At 38.6% G+C, this 22,521-nt stretch overlaps 2 protein-coding genes across 7 annotated transcripts in view; both read left to right on the forward strand.

Moving 5' to 3' along the window:
• The window catches only part of LOC139939412 (apoptosis regulator R1-like), a 62,922-nt gene extending 56,976 nt beyond the window's left edge, over nt 1-5,946 (forward strand). For 4 of the 5 annotated variants that reach the window (XM_071935270.1, XM_071935268.1, XM_071935271.1 and 1 more), the window contains exon 5: nt 407-5,946. In XM_071935270.1, coding sequence (XP_071791371.1) covers nt 407-553 — 147 coding nt within the window. In that variant the 3' untranslated portion in view covers nt 554-5,946. The remainder of the gene's footprint in view (nt 1-406) is intronic. The other variant, XM_071935269.1, reaches the window with a different exon arrangement.
• A 7,790-nt stretch (nt 5,947-13,736) lies between these two features.
• On the forward strand, nt 13,737-22,492 carry LOC139939839 (uncharacterized). 2 transcript variants are annotated; one of them, XM_071935980.1, is made up of 6 exons: nt 13,737-13,916; nt 14,680-14,864; nt 16,273-16,489; nt 17,845-18,126; nt 19,639-19,855; nt 21,383-22,492. In XM_071935980.1, the coding sequence occupies exons 3-6, from the start codon at nt 16,358-16,360 to the stop codon at nt 21,577-21,579; spliced, it is 828 nt and encodes a 275-aa protein (XP_071792081.1). In that variant the 5' UTR covers nt 13,737-13,916; nt 14,680-14,864; nt 16,273-16,357; the 3' UTR covers nt 21,580-22,492. The 2 variants fall into 2 exon arrangements, with proteins under 2 accessions (XP_071792081.1, XP_071792082.1); XM_071935981.1 differs by lacking the exon at nt 13,737-13,916 and having other exon boundaries at nt 14,537-14,864.
• Nucleotides 22,493-22,521: the final 29 nt, after the last annotated feature.

A 22,521-nucleotide genomic window follows, 5' to 3' on the forward strand; every position in this document is an offset into this window, starting at 1 on the left:
TTGGTCTTTGAAAAGCGTTCTGTAACTGTTTGTTTTAAAATGCATATGGTTAGAAAGATATTGTAATAGTAGAATACAATGATCTACACAAATATGCCTTGAAAATGCATGGTTTTCTTTTTACCTCGACGACTAACACGGTCGGCCATTTATGGGAGTCAAATTTTTGACTCCCATAAATGGCCGACCGTGTTAGTTCGCGACGTAAAATGAAACCGTACAATTTTGAGTGATACTTGTGTGGATCATTATATTCTACTTTTAAAACATCTTTCTAATCATATGCATTTCATAACAAACGGTTTCAAATGCTTTTTATAGACCAACTCGTCCGATCCAAGGCAAAGTGTTCCTTTAAGAAACAAAACAGCCAACAAACTGTCTCACTTCCCTTTTCAAATTGCAGAACGGCTTTTTGGAGTTCTTTGATAAGGATAGAATGCAGAACAGGAGGGAGACTGACATTCTTGGCGATGCAATCGGGACAGTGTTAACGTATACGGCAGTAGGGGTTGGCGTTGTCGCAGGACTTGCTATGATTTTCAAACGGTGAACTCTCTTTCACTGAAATGTAGACTTACTCCGCTACTGTATCCGGAAAACTTGGATTTGTATGAAAGGGATGAGAGGAAATCAGTGCCCGCTGGTGTGTCTTATATCTACGAGTATTTTCTTTTGCGACCTCAAGATGACAACACTGGAAACAGGAAGGGAAAGAAAGACAACAAATACCACCAACAATCCTGTATTCTTAATATCTCAATTCCTCCCCCGCTATGTAAACAGTGTAAATATGATATGTGACTTCGTCGTATGGAAGCCAAAAGGAAAGCAGGATGGACCACAGAAAGGATGAATCAAAACCCACACTCAAGAAAAATCAAGGCACCTTAAGCAACAAAAAATATCGTCGACAGTTAGCAGCGTGACTTTGAAAAATGTTATTGTCAAGAGGACAGGAGTTTTTAATTTGTTTAAATGCCACCCTGCAGCTGAATATTTAATGTGCGTTTTGCTTGTCAAGTCCTGTTAATTATGGAAACAAAAAAGTAATAATAAGTTGTCTCAAGTCTAAACCCCCCCCCTTGTAATCGTTGCATTTCAGCTCCTTTTCAGACATGTTGACATGTAACTTGAGGACACTTTTCTGTCTGACCATGTCAAAAGAGAATGTCAGTACAAGATGCCGAACAAGAGGCGGCTTAAGGATTGTCCGATGTAACCAAGCCCCCCCCCCCTCCCCTTACAGTGTTTTTTTTTTTAAGAATTTATGTCTCCAATCTGATATCAATTTCATCTTTCAATGAATCATTTTTGGAGGGGGGCTTTTCAGCCAAATTGTGTAGAATTTTTTTTCCGTTTGCGGTTAGTATTGATTCGTCTCGGAACAACTAAAAACGTAGACTATCAACCGTTTCTTATTTCACCATCTTGAAAGACAACATGTCTTCTTTTTTAACTTGGGGGTGGATACACGAATCAGCGTGTATGGACAAACAGGAAACAGTCTTTGTCTCTAAAGTAACAGAGCATCTTGTACTGATCATACTTGCTTGGACAATCCTTTTATGCATTGTAGAGTGTTTTGTATCGGACCTAATTCTCCTTTTGTGTACTTATTTCTGGTGGGTGGATGCCCAAAGGAAAGTGCAATTCTGGTTGAAATTCTAGACAATCTCATTAAGTGTTCGAGAGATGTAACTCTGACTCATCTATAACCTAAATGCTTGAACTACAGGCTACTGTCAGCAGGGCCCAATTTCATGGCTCTGCTTAGCGCTGACTTCTGCGCTTGCGATTAGCATTCGCCGCTTACGTGCAAGCGCCGAATTTCTGCGCTAGCTGTGTAAGCGTAGAGTGTATAGTAATGTGGAGTACGCAAGCGCACAAGCCATACTTCCCAGCTAACCAGTGAAATATGCTTGATGTAAGCACAGAACTCCCTGCTTCCGTAAGTGCCAATTCCTTGCTTGGAGTACGCGAGCGCACAAGCCATACTTCCCAGCTAACCAGTGAAATATGCTTGATGTAAGCACAGAATCCCCTGCTTCCGTAAGTGCCAATTCCTTGCTTACGGCATGTATGGTAAGCAGGGCCATGAAATGGGGCCCTGACGGTCAACATGGTTTTTAGTGATTACATCATTGTAGCTGGTTAGGTTTTGGGGTTTCGAGATTACCAAAACATGAAACATTTTCATTGAAGATCCCTATTTAGTCCAAAAGGAAAGGGTCACATAGTTAGAAGGATGGATGGAGACTAACACCCGTTTCAGACAGGCGCTCCAGAGTCGCACCGAACCAAGTTCTGAATTAAGTACAAGAAAAGTTTGACATCTGAAACAGTTGAAGTTGTAAGATTGACTGTTGCAGTTGTTCAGAACGACTCTGGAGCACCTTGGTTTCAGACGTTGATCTTGTCATGAGCTGAGCCAATATAAGTTGGCATGTCTGAAAACAAAATTTATGCGCCTGTCTGAAGTTTTTTATTGACTCAATCTGTCTCTTGATAAATCTTGGTAAACCGTTTTGTGCTTTAGATTTCCTGTACATGTATGTGTGTATGTGACAGAATCTGTATGGATGGTGTTACAGTGTACTGTACAGTGTAAAAAAGGTGAAGCACTTGCGGTTAGGTGTCCACTTTATCTTTACAGGAGACTCCCCAAAGAATGCAGACCGTGGGGGGGGGGGGTGGGGGGACGGACTCCCCCTCACAATCATTGTGACCATTGTCATACGGATGGCCGATGATGACGTCACACCAACGGGCGCTAATCCGTTGACGTCATGCTGCCCTCCCCCCCCCCCCCAAAAAAAAAAGTCTGTAGAAAACTCTGTGTAGATCATGAGACATTGGTGCAAGGGATCTTATTGATCAAATTGACCTGACATCATAGTCACTGCTATCTTGGAAGTCAATTTCTTCATGTGTATTATGATGTACATGTAGTGAGCATTTCATGACCAAGCGGTGTTTACATGCTTACCATTTTATTATGTATGTGCAATTTGACTCTCAAAAATGGTAAGCATGGCAAAAGGGAAATCTTGTGAGCGTGATCTACCATCCTGACCAGAAATGTTGGCTGATGAATCATTGAGTTCATCAGGGTTGATTTTCATAAAGTCTGTTAGCACAAAAAAACTTTCAGAGAAAAATATTGCTTAACAGAAACAGGTTACCAGCCAAAACAACGTTAAGTTTACATTGTTGTGACTGGTACCACACTCAATTTTTGCTTATCAAACTTGTCAAGCAGTATCTTCTGCTTAACAGCTTACTGAAGTTGGGCTCAGCTTGCAAAATATGTTGTACTGAATTGGTTTCGACTGACCTGACCTGAATTCAGGGTTGCCTGATCAGGATAATACATACACTCCCAATGGGTTACGGTGTTTCAAGCACAAAAGTCTGCTAAGCAGACGTGTGTTACCAATCAAAATATCATGTGTTTGTATTTCTTACTGATTGGTATCCTACTATGTATGTTTTGCTTTAATAGCATAAGCATATTTTTGGGGCACCGAAGAATTGAGGCAGTATTACAACATCTATAAGAAGGTTTGATCAAAGCTACATGTATTGGAGGAAACCTCAACAAATCTGATGAACCACAATAACTACTGTATCATCATTTTGGTGATATATTATTAGATCCTCAAGGTCAGGCTGGTGATTTTACTCACCCACCCCCCCCCCTCCTTTCACCACTATGACATCAGGTCAAAATGTTACAGTTGTACAAATCAAGCCCAGACATACATGTACATGCATATTAAACATGTGGCGTAAGTATAAGTGCACAAATTCCATATGGATGTACAGATACTTTGTACATACATACGTACATGATGTACATTGTTTAACTGTATGAACACATACACAATGTGCAGTGAACATCAAATTCAATGAAGTCCTTGCTGTTTTTCACCACAAGAGGGGGTACTTCTGTTTTTGGCAGTTAACACTCATTCAGCTTGGCGGGTTGCCATTCATCCTTCAATTATGTCAAAGAAAATTGGATGTAGATGCAACAGCCCCAAAAGTGAAATAGAATATTGCCTGGTGGCCCCCTGCAGATACATGTAAAGGCAGGGGACTGACGAGTCAATGATTACTAAGTGATCACATTTTTGACTGACATCTTATTTTTTGTTGAGAAAGTATCATCTACGTTGCTAAACGGTAAGCACAAGCTTACTGTAGCAGAAAAATTTGCTAAGGTGCAAGCAAATTATTGCGCATTCATTTATTTTGGCGCAGTAAGCAAAGGAAGGTCAGCATGCCTTTTTGTGCGCTTACGGTTAGCAGCCCTATGAAATGAAAATCGCACAGGGAGCACAAAATCGGCCGCTAAGCAGCTTTACGAATGTGGGCCCAGATTGTTTAGGATTAACAGCCATTTTATTATTGGCCTCTCTTATTTCGTAATATTCAGATTGTTCCAAAAGTTGCTCAAACATGCAAAAGTGCAAATTATCCCAAATGGTACTCTTTAGACACTTAAACAAGCAGCCATGTTGGATTGTTATCCAAAATATCACCCCGTGGGTTTCATAAAGATTCCAGAACAGTCCGATGCCTATTCTTATAATAGTGTATATTCATTTCAAAGATTAAACATGTCCGGTGGGAACTAGACCCATTTGATGCCCTTATATTCTATGACTTCCGCTGAGGTCACATTCTTGTCCGTTCTGCCCTTTGACCCTCGTGTAAATTATTCTGTTAATACGTCATAAGATCATTTTTGTATATAAAATATATATTGTATAAGCTTTTATCAAGTTCCTTTTTAAAGTACTGTAATCCTTCACATTTTTAAAGTCCCTTTTTTGTGAGGGCTGGAGGGGATAAATATTAAGCCACGTTAACAGATTTTTGGATTGTTATTAAGAGATTGAAATATGTTTATCAACCTTTCAAATTTCTGAGAGCAAAACAGCTTGTACAGTGTACCCCTGGTTTTCAAAGAAAGTACGACATTTTGTTATTCGTTGAAGCAATTCATGTGTCCAATGCAATTGAAAATATTTTAAAAAGCCAAAGTTTGTTTTGTAGGTACATGACTGTCGAATCACAATTGCCGCACAGCCATGCGTGTAAATTATGCGCATAATAAGAAAAAAAAGCCTCTGGAATGTACCGTAACATGTATCTACAATGTCTCTTGAAGCATATGTGTTTTGTAACTGAAAATTTGTCTGAGGGGGAGATGTATTCCATTAATAAGTGTGTTGTAATGTTCTGATAGCTATTTAACGCCTTTTAGTCAACTCCAAGCGTTGATGAAATTCCTTGTTGATTTGGTCATCAGTGAAGACCTACAAAAATGAAGATACTAGGTTTATGTGCTTGTTTAATTTCTTGAAAGTCTGTCATTTTTACAAAAGGGTTATGTTTGTTGAGATGATCTTCCCATCAAGAGAACTCCGCAAATACCCACATACGAACATTGGATTAACGTCTATGATTATGAATTGCACAAATCAAGAAGTTGTGATTCAGTAACTAGACAACACAACTTCTTCGTCATTGTAGCCTTGCTCAAGGCAGTCGCATTATTCGCTCTGAAAAGACGCCGCTGTAAACCCTTTACCCCGGTTCCCCAAACAGGGTCAAAGTATACTAAATAAACCCTGGTCGCCCAATCAGGGTCAAAGTATACCCCCAATGGGATAGTTCGGATGCCAACAAAATGGCAAGATTACCAGCCAAAGTCAATGTTTATTATATGTTGAGATACACCAACTGTGAAGGCTAGTATTTGACAATTACCAATAGTGTCCAATGGCTTGAACACAAAATTACAGGGGACCTGGATCTCTGTGTCTGGGCGACTGGTCGTAATAGTTAAGCACCGTTCCTGCCTGAGCCCATCCGAATGTAGTGGAGGCGTTTGTTTGCCACACATTATGTTGCTGGTTACCAGCCAATATTTCACTTTAAAGTGAAATATTGGCTGGTAACCAGCAACATAATGTGTGGCAAACAAACGCCTCCACTACATTCGGATGGGCTCAGGCAGGAACGGTGCTTAACTATTACGACCAGTCGCCCAGACACAGAGATCCAGGTCCCCTGTAATTTTGTGTTCAAGCCATTGGACACTATTGGTAATTGTCAAATACTAGCCTTCACAGTTGGTGTATCTCAACATATGCATAAAATAACAAACCTGGGAAAATTTGAGCTCAATCGGTCATCTAACTTGCGAGATAATAATGAAAGAAAAAACACCCTTGTCACACAAAGTTGTGTGCGTTTAGATGGTTGATTTAGAGACCTCAAGTTCTAAACCTGAGGTCTCGAAATCAAATTCGTGGAAAATTACTTCTTTCTCGAAAACTATATGGCACTTCAGAGGGAGCCATTTCTCACAATGTTTTTTACCATCAACCTCTCCCCATTACTCATCACCAAGAAAGGTTTTATGCTAATAATTATTTTGAGTAATTACCAATAGTGTCCACTGCCTTTAACGGGTTCCCCGCCTTTTTTGTCCCAAGCAGAAATTTGTCAAGCAAATTATTGTCTGATTTGAACAGCTATGTGATATTGGGCCTTGGTTATCGTGAGGCCCCCCAAAAAAAATGTAAAAAAATAAAATATATTTTGGTGCATCAAAAGGATTGCTTTAGTAAAGCCTTGTCCGAAGCGGTGATATCGGCTACAGCTATAGCTAAATCATTGCGTCTGCAACTGTTGTAAGACTAGGCAAACGTGTGCGTTCTAGCCACAGCTGTAGCAAAAGTTGAGTTTTCGTGCACGTAAGAATAGTTACGTGTGCGTTCTAGCCGCAGCTGTAGCCAAATTTGAGTTTTTCGTGCACGGCCTAAACTTATGTAAGCTGAGCTGCTGTATGGCTTTTGATCGGCTGTAGCAGATACTGCTTAAGGTTTTTCTCTGAGCTTATCCAGAGAATCTATGGCTCACTCTTTTATTAAACAAAATTTAAAATAAAGTACATAAATCTCCACAGAACGGCGCATGCAAAACAACTCTCTTTAATGTATTTTGTAAATTGTATAAATATTTTAGTGTACAAAGTCATTAACATTGTGGTATTATTTTACCTGCAGATTTGACAATGTTTAAATAAAGTAGACTCACGGTCAGACACTGAATCGGGCTTTGCTCGAAAATTGTACATGTACATGGTGTGTTTGCCACGGCGTACAATGGTTAAAGAGCTTTTGAATTGCAAAAAAGGTCTGCAGATATGTATCTGTCGTACCAGGAATTCAGGGGTGGCGGGGAGATGTATTCCATCTCAATTTGTCTGTTGCGTTCAAGTTTCATTTTCAGGGGGATGTTGAAGCAAATTTGCTGAGTGCAGAAAATGTTTTGTTGAGTTGGCAGAAACCAGTTACATACAAACCTCTGTCTTGTGTATACACATGTATGTCTTTTGACTGGTTCCCAGCAAGTTTCACAAGTTTGGTCTGTGCTTGTTTGTTTTAGTCAATTTTGTTTTAAGTGGTCTCTGAAACAAGTGGCCACTGGCTTCTGACTTTAGTGGCCCAAAACAGCCGCATTTTAGCTTCTCTCACTCATCCAAAAAGGTCAAAGTTAAAAGTCATGACCTGAATTGATATTTTCCAATGTTTCCCATGCTGACCTGGTATCTACGTTTCTCAAAAGCAGAACCAAATTCCTGTTTTGATTTGTTCAGTTATGTTAACTGGGATATAAATGAGGTAAAAAATGAACAGTATTAGCCTTATCTAGGCGTATTGTGATGACTTTACAGAAATTAATGGTATGTAAAGAAGATACTGGCTTAGGTTATGTACCAACCAATATGTTATGTCTTTTTCAAAGTATATGTATACGAATGGCCCCCCTGTCAATTTTGCTCATGGAAGAAAAAAAAAAAAAAAAACCGAAAAGCAGAACTGAGACTAATTTCTTAACAGCTCTATGAATCCTGGCCGTTGTGTGTTACTTGCTTAAAATTAAAAATGTAATCGCTAACAGTACTTGGGATTCCAAGTTAGGCAAGGTGGGATCCCTAATTGGGTTAATGGAGATCCACTACCAAGCCATGTCAGCAGTCTTTGCAAATTCTTTTGTTTTTTATAGAGTTTTGATTCAAGTCAATCATCTATTTATTGAACAGTAATGTTTTCAAGTTCTACATTTCCTTATATATACCCTCGTGTAAAGTTACAGTTTACTCCGTACTTGTAAAAAAATTCCTTACGTTGGAGAGTTTTCTTTCTTTGTTTTTGCCTCGATTATATATTTGACTTTGTACAAAATATGTTAACCATAGTCTTTTGCATGTACATTGTGTATTGGTTACAAATTATGTTGCGTTGTTTTTAGAAACCTTGAAAACCTGAACACCTGAACATTAACAGAAGGTGACGTTTCAAAGGGAGGAATTATTCAAAGCCAGTGGGCCTTCTCATTGGGTGTCCTCAATCGGGTGTTCGTTCTCCTTTGGGCAATTGTTGCATTTCAGTCACACCTGGGCCCAATTTCATAGAGCTGTTATAAAGCACAAAATTATGCTTACCATAATTAGGTTACCAGCCAAACCACCATGTTACGTGTACAATTTGTGACTGGTATCCTTCTCATTTCTGCTAAGCAGAAATCTGTTCAGTCAATATGTTCTGCTATAGCAGCTCTATGAAATAGACTCTTTCCATGAAATACGTAAATTGCACATAGCACGTACGCACTTACATTTTAGTTGGCAAAATGAGGGAATATTGCGCTGTTCTGTACACGACTAATGGGTGCGTGATGCAGACGCGATTTGGCGTCTGCTTAGTGCACAACCAATATGGTGCGCATGCGTGAATGTATGTTGTCCATTTGGCCCAGATGCTATAAAGCCATTTGCGAGTGTGATTTTGAAAAGGATGAAACGTTTGTAATTTTACAATTTTCCTGAAATACTTGTAGGGGGATTTATTAGGCACAACAACAAGTATGATTCAAAAAAGCCTAACAATGCGAAATGAAAAATACACATGAGACATGGACGTAGACACTCTTTCCTCGAAACTCAACCGCAGTTTTTTTAATCCACAGCTTTTACTTTCCGGAACTTCAAATGATTTTTTCCCCAGATTTCTTTGAATACACAATTAAACTATTGTGACTTTTTGTACTTTGAGAAATATATTTATAATGTGAGCCAACATACATAAATCACAGGTGTATACTAAGCTCACTGTGTACATGTAGCAGCCAGTCACGACCGGTTTCATCCAACCGGATCTAGTTTAAAGCTGTCTGGAATATTATAATAGGAGAATTCAATTAGTGGAGTTCTATTAAAAATGATGAACATTTTGTGATTAATCACTGCCAATTTTTTTTTCTTCAAAATGAATCATCTTAAAAAGTACATGTATTTAAACACTTGCAAAAGGTTGTAAGAATTTTACAACATCATTTTAAATAATCTTTCTTGGGAATGATCCACTTGGTAGTACAGTAGCTTGTGAAAAAAAGCATTCCAGTTTCAAATAGACGCTCTCGTTTGTAAATAATCCAAGGTCTGTTTTGTTTTGCCTTGGAGATTATTTCAGATGGTTTATTGTTTTGTAGAATGCGTTTCTGTTTTTGGTTCATGTTACATTGAAGTGAGGTTCGGAAACCTTTTTCAAACTTGATGCAATGTTAAGATACCAATGATTCTATTACTACATAAAAAGCCATTTTGGTGTAAGATTTGAAAATTGCCTGGTACAATGGCGTGCTTGATCACAAGTTTCCACTTAAATTTGAATTCCCCAGACTATCGAGACTATGCTTAGTTACTTAACAGATGGTGAACACCCTTACACAATTCTGAATGGATGTGTCTTGCTGATGGTACCAGGGCTCGCTCATCTGGAGGGTTGCCTTACAAAAGCTTACCCGAAACCAATTGACATAGCAACTAGCTGTTTCTATAGTCTGAGGAATTCAAATTTAAGTGGTAACTTATGATCAAGCAAGTTTTTGTAACAGACACTATTCGTAACTGACTCACAAAATGGCTTATTGGGCATAGGGGTGGGGGAACGGGGAGGGGGTGTTTCAGCTGTAATTGTCTACATTTAGTAAACGTTTGTTTTGAATGTTGTTGTGCAGGCTGGCTTCTCAAACAGTAAAATGAAAAGAAAAGAAGAAAAAAAATAATGCTTTCGTTGTCAAAGGTATTTGTTGAATACTATCATGTGTATGCATTTTGTGGTTGTCTTGCATATTAATGACTCTTTTGTGTTGTCTCATGAATAATCATGAGCAACATGTACCTCATGCTTTATGTAATAGCTGTATGGCTTGCTTTGTTTGTTTGTTTATTTGGATAGTACGAGTGTCTGCCGTTTTCTTAAGACCCTTCAAAGTCCCCAAATCAGTTTAAAGTTTCAATACTTTGATGATACATGTGTGTATTAAATCGTATTCATACTGGCCATTGGTTTTTATGTTCATTGCATATTTGAAGGTCGGTATTGCATTTATTCAAATGTCATGCAAATTAGAATAATTAACTAGGTCAAGTAGCATAACACAAAAGTGTAATAAGATCATATCCGAGCTTCCCTTATTTGTGATTATTTGATTTAGTCTGGGCTGATTTTAGCGTAGGAAAATGCTACCCAAATAGAATCAGTTGTTACTAAAAAATCATGATTTGTTACTCGGTATTAGCATTCAGTGTGCTCAATGAATCCTATTCACAACACGTAGCACACAACACACGCATCTCTTGTCTGCCATTTTGTGTGTCAAAACGTGCACAAAAGAAATGGACTGAAATGCTTGACGCACATTGTTTGGAGGTGCGTAAACACAAGTATCGTCCTTTTGTGCACGTTTTAGCAAACAAAATGGCGGGTGCGTTGCGTGTTGTGAATAGGAGGGTACCGGTATACACAAGTGTAGTCTAAACCTTTTGCTATGCAAAATTGCGGGACAAATCTTTCCCTTACAGTGTGAAACTTACACCAGAGATTATGACAAAGTATCTCAAATTTCTTAGTGATTTCAAATTCCTTAAATATACATGATAGGGCTTATGATTTCACAAAACTCACATTTATCAACTGCCTTTGGTGTCCACTATCGTGGTACGTAATGTGTTTTGTGAGATTTTAGCATTTAAAGATCTCACCATTGCCTTAACATTATACATGTAGGCCTGTTATTCAAATCGGCCAAATTTCATGAAGCTCTTATATAGCACATTAAACTGCTTTAATAGCATAGAAAAAGTTTGCTTAGCAGAAACAGGATACTAGCCAAAATATAGAATGTATACCGTTTGTAATTGTTCCCCTGTACAATTTTGCTAAGCAACCTTTTTGTGCTTAAAATCTTTGTGAAATTGAGGCCTGGGGTCGACTCGATAAGACAAGTCTTAACTCTTTGTGTAGTCCTCCAGGGTTGAAACTTTTTACTCTTATTCATATTGGAAAGCAAATAATGAACAATTTTGTGAACTGTCAGAAAGTGGGCCTCTTCGTTTTTCTTTGATATATTGTTCCTCTGCTTGCAATTTATGCGGTCTTTACAAATAAATATAAATATGGAAAACAGATATATATGTGTGAGATTGGTCATGCTTTGAATGTGAAAGCGTAACCTTTCATTTTTGTGAGACAAACCAGACAATATTTATTTCTTAAGAAAGTTTTACATTATGATTTGAGGTTTTTGTGTTTTTCATGGTTTAAAAAAAAGTACACAAACCAGAAGTTCTGCCCAAACCTTTTGAAAAATGACATGGCCTATCTTGCTTAAATCACAGTAGCTGACCAATCGCAAGACTGCTTTGTGTATCATGTGATCACGTAGTATTTAAATTAAGGTACATTTTATGTAGATGCGCTGTCAATGTGGGCAGGGGCCTTATGCTTGTAAAATGTGGGTCAAGTGGTGCAGATAATCTAAACCTGGCATCCATCCGTTTAAAAAGCATAAATTTAGTGTGCTATATTATTAAAACATGGAAAGACAGAAAGATGATGTTATTTTGCAGAAGTCAATTGTCAGAATGTCATGATTGATTTTTATTTTACGTTTATTTATTAAGATTATTGTAATGAGGGTGTTTTGGTTTTGGAAGGAAGGTTTTAGACAAAAATAGACATTAAGGAAACAAACTCTTTCAGAGCCAGGGTCATACATGTACGTTTTGTTTTATGTATCCCGCCGAAAAGTGCCATTATTGTACATGTATGATCTTTTTATGTACTCAAAAGGTGTCGTCAATGGTTACATATATATTACCCATATTCAATCACTAGAGGGCATTATTTTCTTTGGGATGTACAAGGCAACACAAATCAGCATTATTATGTTATTTTTGTGAGAATTTGTTTTTGACAGAATTAAAAAAAAACTTAACAAGATGGGAATTTTGGGTTCAACATGCAAACAAAGAAAGAAATTGGGCACTTACAGAGTTAAAGGCAGTGGTCACTATTGGTAATTACTAAAAATAATTATTAGCATAAAACCTTACTTATTATCGAGTAATGGGGAGAGGTTGTAAGTATAAAAAAACGGCTCCCTCGGAAGTGACATAGTTTTTGAGAAAGAAGTCATTTTCCACGAATTTGATTTCGAGACCTCAGAATCAGATTTTGAAATCAAGCATCTGAAAGCACACAACTTCGTGTGACAAGCGTATTTTTCTTCCATTGTTATCTCCCAACTTCGACGACCAATTGTGTTCAAATTTTCACAGGTTTGTTATTTTCTGCATTATATGTTGAGGTACACCAAGTGAGGAGACTGTCTTTGATAATTACCAACATTGTCCCGGGGTGGATTTCACAAAGGTAGTCCTAACTTAGGACTAGTCCTAGGCAATGCTAAGAGATAGGACTGGTCCTTAGTTAGGACAAGTAACTCATCCTAACTTAGGACTGGTCCTATCTCTTAGCATTGCCTAGGACTAGTCCTAAGTTAGGACTACCTTAGTGAAATCCACCCCAGTGTCTTTAAAAGATTTGTGTTGAACAGAATAGCCAACTGCATGTTGTAGTTGGACTGTGTGTTAATCACACATTGAAGCCAATAGCCACAGCTGAAGTCGCTTGATACACTTGCGGCTTACATTACACTGACTATGTTCAATATTCGGAAAGGCGACAATGCCTGGCATTGCCTTATATCAGGTCTGAAGTTATGGGCAATGTTAAGGTAAAATCCCCAGGGTCCTCCACCTTCAGATGTGTCACAGATCACTTCACAAATCCCTCTGCGCTCGCATGAAGCCCAATTCATACTTCCTGCAAATGCAATGGACCTACGAGTTTTTAAGTCACAAACTCGCAACGAATAATTCATGCCATTTGACTTGTGCTCAGCTCCTGCGAAAGAATCGCTGTGAAAAACAGCCATGTTGTGTCAAAATACACTTCGCATTCGCATTTGCTGGATGTATGAACTGACCTATATTTACCCGTTTGTTATAATAAGCTGCATGCAGGTTTAGTCGCTATTTTACAACAATCATTCAGCAGATTCCTTTTACAGAATGTTAATTATTCATTACCAATTATTGCTGGTAAAAATATTATCAACTGCCAATTATATTTCCTAAACTGATGGGAATACATTTGGGCACTTTGTACTGGTATACGAAAGCTTGTTACAAAAGTCCTAAGCTGTATGAATATTTAAAAAACTTATTAGTAATTAGTACAAGTCTCATAATGAGATTTGAGGCATGGCATGGTGAGGTATCAATGTTGGTTTGCGATTTCACCATATGTGTATACCTACTTGCTGGCTAATTAATGTTTTTTTTTAGAACTTGTCTATTTATATTTTCTACTACCGCATAGTATATTTTTCAGAATTGGGAGACTTCTCAACTACCAAGGAATATATTTTCAAAATTCAGGAGTGTAAGTCTCATACGGAACTGATGTTTTATCAAGTTGAAACTGGTAAGTATTTTACAGTTTTTAGGGGAGTAGGATGTGGGACAATCATGAGCAGAGATCCGTTTAAACCCAATCACGTTTGACAATATTTAACTCCAGCTCAGTAAGGTGCACCAGAACTGCGCCGAACCAAATTAGGAGTGACTCTAGTCGTTCTGAACGAGGGCAACAGTCGGATTCAACTTCTAGCGTGCCCGGTCGCTCTATTGTAGATGTTTTTCATGTACTTGACTCAGAATTTGGTTTGGTGCAGTTATGGAGCGCCTGTCTGAATTGGGTGTAAGACACTTGCAATTCCAAATCCTTTATTATCCAATTACCAAAGTGAGGGAATTTGAAGGATTGGAGCCTCAGTTGGTCCAAACAACAAGTGCTTGGATTGGGACTCATTCTAGCCAAAACTGGTTGCCTGTACATGGCCTGGTATAACAAGACTAACTCCATAGCATTACCAATGTCCTAGCAATCATCAAAATAAAGATCCCAGATATTCATGGATCAATAAATTGGCATGTACCATGACTTGAGCTTAACACCATGGTTGTACAAATAATAGGTCCAGAGTTTGAGTTCCACTCGCTGCTTTTACCACTTTTATCTGCAAAAAATTGTTCATTTGTGTTACAGAAATTTGTTGATTAAACATAACCTCGGATTGTTCAAGTAGAACAATATTTTATCAAATGTTGTTTGAGCTTTACCCCTTCATGTTTTTTTTATTTACTCCTAATACATGTTGTTGATCTTTGTGTTGTTTATCTGCTAGACAAGAAAACAGTGGTTGAAAGTCACAAGTCCATCAGTTAATGGTTCTGATGCTGAAACTTCACATTCAGAGACAAAGTTGCTGATAACTGGTGAGGACGACATTCTCATATCACATGTGATCTCCAAAGCTTCAGTGACTGTTTGTTTGTTGATTGTTGGTTACAACAGTGCATTGTGTGGAAGGTAAATACCATTCGAATGATTATAATACTAAAGTCTGGCTCATACTTCCTGCGAATGCGAATGCGCCACAAATTTTTTGACATCACAGGGTTGTTTTCGCAGGACTTCAGTCAACTGATGTGAATTGTTTGTTGCAAATTAGTGATGCAAAAATTTGTACATCAATCACATTCGCAAGAAGTATGAACTCAAATAAAGAACGTTTTTATAAGGGGATGTTATTTTTTGTGATTGTTTAAATTACTGTTTTGGTTAGACTGACACTTGTGGCCTGTGAACATTATAACTTTGGTCAATAGGCCATTAATTGGTTCCTTAAATTTCCACCCTCTTCCGGATAAACCAATATGGAAGTGTAGCTCCATTAAAGACACTGGACACTATTGGTAATTGTCAAAGACAAGTCTTCTCACTTGGTGGATCTCAACATTTGCATAAAATAACAAACCTGTGAAAAGTTGAGCTCATTTGGTCGTCGAAGTTGCGAGATAATAGTGAAAGAAAAAACGCCCTTGTCACACGAAATGGTGTGCGTTTAGATGGTTGATTTCGAGACCTCAAGTTCTAAATCTGAGGTCTCGAAATCAAATTCGTGGAAAATTACCTCTCTCTCAAAAACTACGTTACTTCAGAGGGAGCCGTTTCTCACAATGTTTTATACTACTAAACTCTCCCCATTACTTGTTACCGAGTAAGGTTTTATGCTGATATTATTTTGAGTAATTACCAATAGTGTCCACTGCCTTTAACGAGTTTCTGTGTTTGGCACCTAAACCTTGAAACTGTTATCCTTTCTAAGTGTTCTCTAACAACCATCTCAAAAAACTATTTGAGAGTTGTGGCCGAGACCCAATAGTCTGAGACCAAGATCGAGAAAGAGACGTGCGGGCTCGACCCGAGACCTGGTCTTGAGAACTACAAAACTGCTAACAAAACAACTTGTATTGGATCCTCTTTTTAAACTGATTTTTCCAACAGGTTAAATAACTGTAGTTTTCTTCAAAATGAGAGTTTTGTTCGCCTGGTACCTTTCCAAAACTAGTATTGAATCATGAAGCTTCATACTTACAGGTACTGGACACTATTGGTAATCACTGTTAGCATAAAAACTTACTAATTGTTAAGAGAAGGAATTAATTTTCACTAAAATTTTTGAATTTGATTTCAAGACCTCAGAATTAGATTTTGAGGTCTTGAAATCAAGCATCTGAAAGCACACAACTTCGTGTGTCAAGGGTGTTTTTTCTTCCAATGTTATCTCGCAACTTCGACGACCAATTGAGTTCATATTTTCTCAGATTTGTTCTTTTTGTGCATATGTTGAGATACACCAAGCGAGAAGACTGGTATTTGACAATTACCAAAGGTGTACAGTGTCTTTTATAAAATATTCATATATTTTTTTCAGGTCGGCCAACAAGGGCCACTACAGAACTGACTTTGAGTTGCTTACAAGTAGTCTCGACGAAATCATCAATATTCAAGGTCGCAGGATGACTGCAAAGGACCAGGGCCTGAAAACAATAGAAAGCATTGACATGAGGACATCTGAGGTTAAAGGGTCAAATGTCAAAGGTGACTCCAAGGTGGAGACTGAAGTGAGGCTAACTGCTGAAACAGCAAAGGTAAGTTATTTCTTTCTACCCTTCTAGTGCAGCCTTCATGGTTGAAGATGTTCACACTGTCAAACACACCGGGGCAAACCCCTTTTCTTTGCGATAAGTTTGTGCTGGGTCTTTCCGGTGAGTTGATAGTGTAACGGCTGCCAATCGACCAGTTGGGAGCGCCAGCACAAATCCCTGTCAGAGCAATGCTGGCGGCATTCCCCGTCGGAGCAATGCTGGCGGCCCCTTCAGGCTGATTGGAGAAACCTGCTCGTCAGAGATGGGGTCCTTTTGCTTAAAATTCATTGATGTGTAAAAGTCATGACTTGAGTGTCAAGGGATATTAACAGAAAAGTCAGTTATGTGTATTCTTGTGTCATTGAAAGCTGTGTGCATCTCAACCTCTGGTCAACGCTTCAAAAGTTTTTAAAATAACATACCAGACCTTCAGCTTTATGTCCCTTCCAAAGGACGAAGCAATGGTTAAGTGTCTTGCTTAAAGAGAGTGGACACTATTGGTAATTGTCAAAGACCAGTGTTCTCACTTGGTGTATCTCAACATATGCATCAAATAACAAACCAGTGAAAATTCGAGCTCACTTGGTCGTCGAAGTTGCGAGATAATAATGAAAGAAAAAACACCTTTGTCACACGAAGTTGTGTGCTTTCAGATACTTGATTTGGAAACCTCAAATTCTAAACCTGAGCTCTCGAAATCAAATTCGTGGAAACTTACTTCTTTCTCAAAAACTACGTCACTTCAGAGGGAACTGTTTCTCACAATGGTTTATACTATCAACCTGTCCCCATTAATCGTTACCAAGTAAGGTTTTATGCTAATATCTTTTTTGAGTAATTACCAATAGTGTCCACTGCCTTTAAGGACACAAGTGTCCAGACGTACATAAATTGTTCTGTTCTTTAGGCATTTTCAAGATTACTGGACTTATGCTTAAATCTTGGCAAAGTTTGCATTCATTTATGAATATTAAATGCTTTGGTTCATTGAACACTAGAGAAATCAAATTTATGGATCAAACTGCCATGCATAAAAGCATTAAGACTGGTTCATACTTACTGCGAATGCGAATGAGAATGCAATACGAATTTTGAAGTCACAAATTTACAACGAATAATTAGCAGCAGTTGAACTGTGTTCAACTCCTTCAAAACATTCGCCGACATGTATCGTCACAATTTGCTTCGCTTTCGCAGGAATTTTATTAATCTATAAATTACATGGGTAAGTTTCGTATAATCAGGTGGTTTTTGGAATGCTATTTTTTTTATTTCTTTTTTTTTCTACGCTTCCTTCCTACCCCCTCTTCCCCATCTCCTGCCCTTCATCACCCCCCCCTTGTTCCTTCTCACCGTAGACACATGAGCAGATCATACCATCGTTCTGTCGTATCTGTTTTGATGAGAGCTACAGCCCCCAAGAAGCACCTGTACTGGACCCCTCATCTAAACCCGCTGGCCCCTCTACTACGCCTACTACGCCCACAGACAACCCACTCCTGAGCCCCTGCCTGTGCTCGGGTACAACTGGTGCTGTTCATCTGGTATGCCTCCTGAGGTGGCAGGCCATCTCTAAGTCAGATAGCTGTGAACTCTGTCATGCAGAATACAAGATTCCGAAGGAGCGTTGCACGAAACAGGTACAAAAAATAAATTCATAAATACCTCAGACAGTTTCGCTATTCCTATTGGTGGAGAGCGCGTCACTTGGGTGTGTATAACTTTGTTTATGACCAGTAAAAAGTGTTGAAACATGGGCTTGACATGCCAGCTTGCACCTGTGCTTATAAGACAGTTTCTTCATTCCTATTGGTGGAGAGCAACGGCTGAAACAGTTGTGCCTTATCACGCGTCGCACAGCTGGAGGGGTGTTGTGTTGAAAGAAATCATTGAACAATTGTAATTTTTGCATTTATTTTACTTTTTGACCAAAAAGTGTTGATGTTTTTTGACCGAAAAGGTATTTATGAAAGGAAATCAAAGTGTGTTGAATCGCTTTTCAACTAGTGGTTTAAACCCGCCGAGGCCTGGTTTCTTGATAATTTACCTCGACTTCATCTCGGTAAAATTATCAAGAACCAGGCCTCGTTGGGTTTAAACCACTAGTTGAAAACCTCTTCATCACACATTGATTCCCTTATTTAAAGAGGTTATATTATACGTTACCAAACCAGATACACCAGGATGAGCCCCTTTTCTTTCAGGGTGTTTTATGTGCATTACACAATCCACAGGATCTAAAGTCCCATCTGAAAGACGCAAGCATGATGCCCCGTTCTTTCATGTCCAATAGAAGCCATCGACCATGACAACAAATAGAATGGTCTTCCTTCTGGTTACTGACCAATCAATGGTGCTTAACTTGCTAGTTATCCTCAGCAACAAAACTTTGGTTACTTTTTTTGGGGGGGGGCACAAGGAGGTGCATCATTGGGTGAATTTTATACAAACATATGCTGGTTAGAATTGGAGGAAACTTTATCAGCTGAGCATCGTGTGACCTAATGACTTACCAACAGGATACATGTATCACAAGCTCTTTCACTGAGCTAACTGTCTGGCCTATTGACCCAACTCACATGACGTCATCATCAGACTTAACTTGGATGCGCCATTTTGGTGCTCAATGGCACTGTGCCTTATTCAGTGAAATGCGCATTTTAAGCAACGCCTGTTAGGTAAGCCTATATGTATTGAACATCAAAATGGTGAGCGTGGCACAGTTGACACGTGTGACGTGCATGCAAGGGGTTAATAGAAATTTGCGGTTTAGAGGACCCAAAATGGTCAAATTCTGTGGGAAGCAGTGCAAAGTGAGATTTTTCCCCCCGAGGTTCAAAAAAGAAACCTCTCATCATCTAGTGCAGCCAAAAATGGCTACAAATATTCTGGTGTTTCTGTATCCAGAGTGTTGCTTCGAACACTGGTTGCAGGCACTTACATGTATGTCATTGAGAAAGATACTACATGTATACAAGAATTGCTTTGTCTTTTCAAATGGGACAAAATTATCCCTAATAAGATTCAGATTCATCTTGATGCATAACAACTAATATCTTTTTACATACGTGTAACCATATTACTTTGGAATGAAACCATTCTCAAAAAGAAGTGATTACCAAATGTATACCTTTCTTTTAATTTTGTTTCAGAATTTTGTCCGATCTGACACCGAGTCTCTTCCTGTCAACCCTCGTCCTCAAACAGCACTCAGATGGCTCTCAAAAAGGCTATTTTTGCTGCTGATGCTTCTCTGTCTTCAAATTATACCCGTTGTTTTCGTTGTCTTGATTATGACAGTCAATGTGGAGGGACAACTTCAGACTACTCCCAGCAGTGAGCTGGCGAACACCGGCTGGGGAAATTTTGGTAAGTGCCCTGTAGGTTTTTCTAGACAGTTTCTATTGAAGGCTGTCCTTGCAAGCTTTTACTTCAAAGACACTGGACACTATTGGTATAACTGTCAAAGACCAGTCTTCTATGTACTTCAAAGAAATTGGACACTATTGGTAACTGTCAAAGACCAGTCTTCTCACTTGGTGTATCTTAACACATGTACAAAATAACCAACCTGTGAAAATTTAAGCTCAGTTGGTCAACGCGGTTGCAAGATAATAACGAAAGAACAAACACGTTGTCACGCGAAGTTGTGTGCTTTCAGATGCTTGATTTCTCGAAATCAAATTTATGGCCAATTACTTCTTTCTCGAAAACTACATCACTTCAGAGGGAGCCATTTCTCACAAGGTGTTGTACTACCAAGAAAGGTATTATGCCAATAATTATTTTGAGTAATTACCAATAGTGTCCACTACCTTTAAAATTCCTTCCGTTTCTCACAAGGTTTTATACAATCAACCTCTCCCCATTACTAGTTACCAAGTAAGGTTTTATGCTAATAATTATTTTGAGTAATTACCAATTGTGTCCACTGCCTTTAAAGTTTCAAGGTAAGCCTTTAATGTTTTTTTTTTCAAGATTACTAAAGTCAGGACATTTTGGTTCATCTCTAGAATTACAATTCTTGACATTTTGGTTCATCTCTAGAATCACAATTCTGGCATTTTCCCCTCAAGTTTTATTTTAATATCCGGTACAAAGGAGCAAATCTTCATAATTTTAAATGAAAAATCCTATGAGTGTATATTACTTTAAAACCAATGAAGGGTAAAACGCATACATCAAATAAGGCTTGCTGTTTTTACTGTTAAATGCGAGAAAGGTCAAATCTTGCAGTTGTACTCTAGAAACCATTTAGAGAAAAGATTTGCAGTGTTTACACTAAATCTGATGAGGGGTAATGTCTTGCAGTTTTTGGTATAAAGTCCGATAAGGTTTTTACACTAAATCTCTTGCAGTTTTTACACTAAACAATCTGATAAGGGTTAAGTCAGAATACGCCCTTGCTTATTCAACCAATCGAGGGCGTGTATATTTATCGTTGTTGTTTCATCCTAAATATTGGGGCCTGTGTGACCAGGCCTTTATGCCAGCGTTGTAGACTTGACTTGACAGTTTACACCCGTTTTAGACAGGCGCTCCACAGTCACGCCGAACCAAATTCTGAATTAAGTACATGAAAAGTTCAACGTCTGAAAAAGTTGGGAGCTACTGGACGTGCTAGAGATTGATTGCAGTCCGTCGGAATGACTCTGGTGCATCTCAGTTTCATAGGTCGATCTTGTCATCCGCTGAAACCTAATGTAGGTTGCCTGTTTGAAACCAAAATTTAATTAGGTCCACCTAGAGTCGCTCCTTGAGTCCTTATCTACTTGGTTTTGCGCAACTCTGTCTTCTTGGTTTGGCGCGATGCTGGAGCTCCTGTCTGAACCGGGTGTTATAGTTTCTCTCATAATGTGCCAACAATTCTTTTCATTTCATGTTTTATTCCTACAGGTCGAGCTATTCTATCGGTTTCGGTTTGCTTGTTGTACATACCACTCCTCTACGTTTGCCTCTTCAAAACTAGAAAATTCATGAAAACTTCCACAAGTCAAAACCGCAGGCGAACCAGGAGAAGTTCCAGTGACTTTAACACGTGGCAAAGACAACACGACTATCGAGACCACTTTCTAGAAGCTGCAGTAATTTAAGTTTTGATTGAACGGAAAGGTCAGTGTGTAAATGGAGAAAGCAATGGACCAAGCATGGACCTTTCAGGCCTGTAAATTGTATGCTTAAAATGTGAATTGGCAAGTCATTTTCTCTGTGTTAAAGGGCACCCTATAAGGAAATTGTTAATTCCTACATGTACTATTCAGAGCAAAATTAAAGCCAGTGGACACTTTTGGTAAGCTGTGTTGTCCAAGGCCCACACTTTGTGGTTCACAATTTGTGTATAAAATAACAAACCTGTGAAAATTTAGGCTCAATCGGTCATCGGAGTCCGGAGAAAATACCGGGAAAACGCACCCTTGTTTTCGCACGTTTCGGCGTGTTATGACATGTGTTTACTATAAATCCGTGATTCTCGATGTCGAGAACTGGTAATTGTTTAAATGTTTTCTCAAAAAGTAAAGCATTTCATGGAATAATATTTCAAGAGAATGCTTTTACCATTATCTTCTGTAAACCCTGTAAGTTACTTGTAAATCTGTGAATTTTTTTTTCTTTTTTTCTGTTCGGAAAGTGTTTAATGGCTTTAACACAAGATTATAGCGTTGTGTACATCTTACACCTAGCCTTTTGCACACTTATGTGACACGCTCACAAGGCTTTAGCCCTTGTACACATTTTTGTGCAAAATTTGACAAGTTCACAACACAGTTTTTGCAACATTTGACAATTCGCAAGCCTTCTAGTGTACACATTTATGTGCACAAATTGGACAAGTTCATAAGGCTATTGTCTTGTACACATTTTAAAGCAAAATTTGACAGGTTCCCAAGGCCTTGTACACATTTTTGTGCAAAACTTGACAAGTTCGCCTTGTACCTATTTTGTGCAAAATTTGACAAGTTCACAAGGCCTTGTACACATTTTTGTGCAAAACTTGACAAGTTCACCTTGTACATGTACCTCTTTTGTGCAAAAAA

Source organism: Asterias amurensis, chromosome 7 (assembly GCF_032118995.1).
Source record: "Asterias amurensis chromosome 7, ASM3211899v1".
Taxonomy (NCBI): Eukaryota; Metazoa; Echinodermata; class Asteroidea; order Forcipulatida; family Asteriidae; genus Asterias; species Asterias amurensis.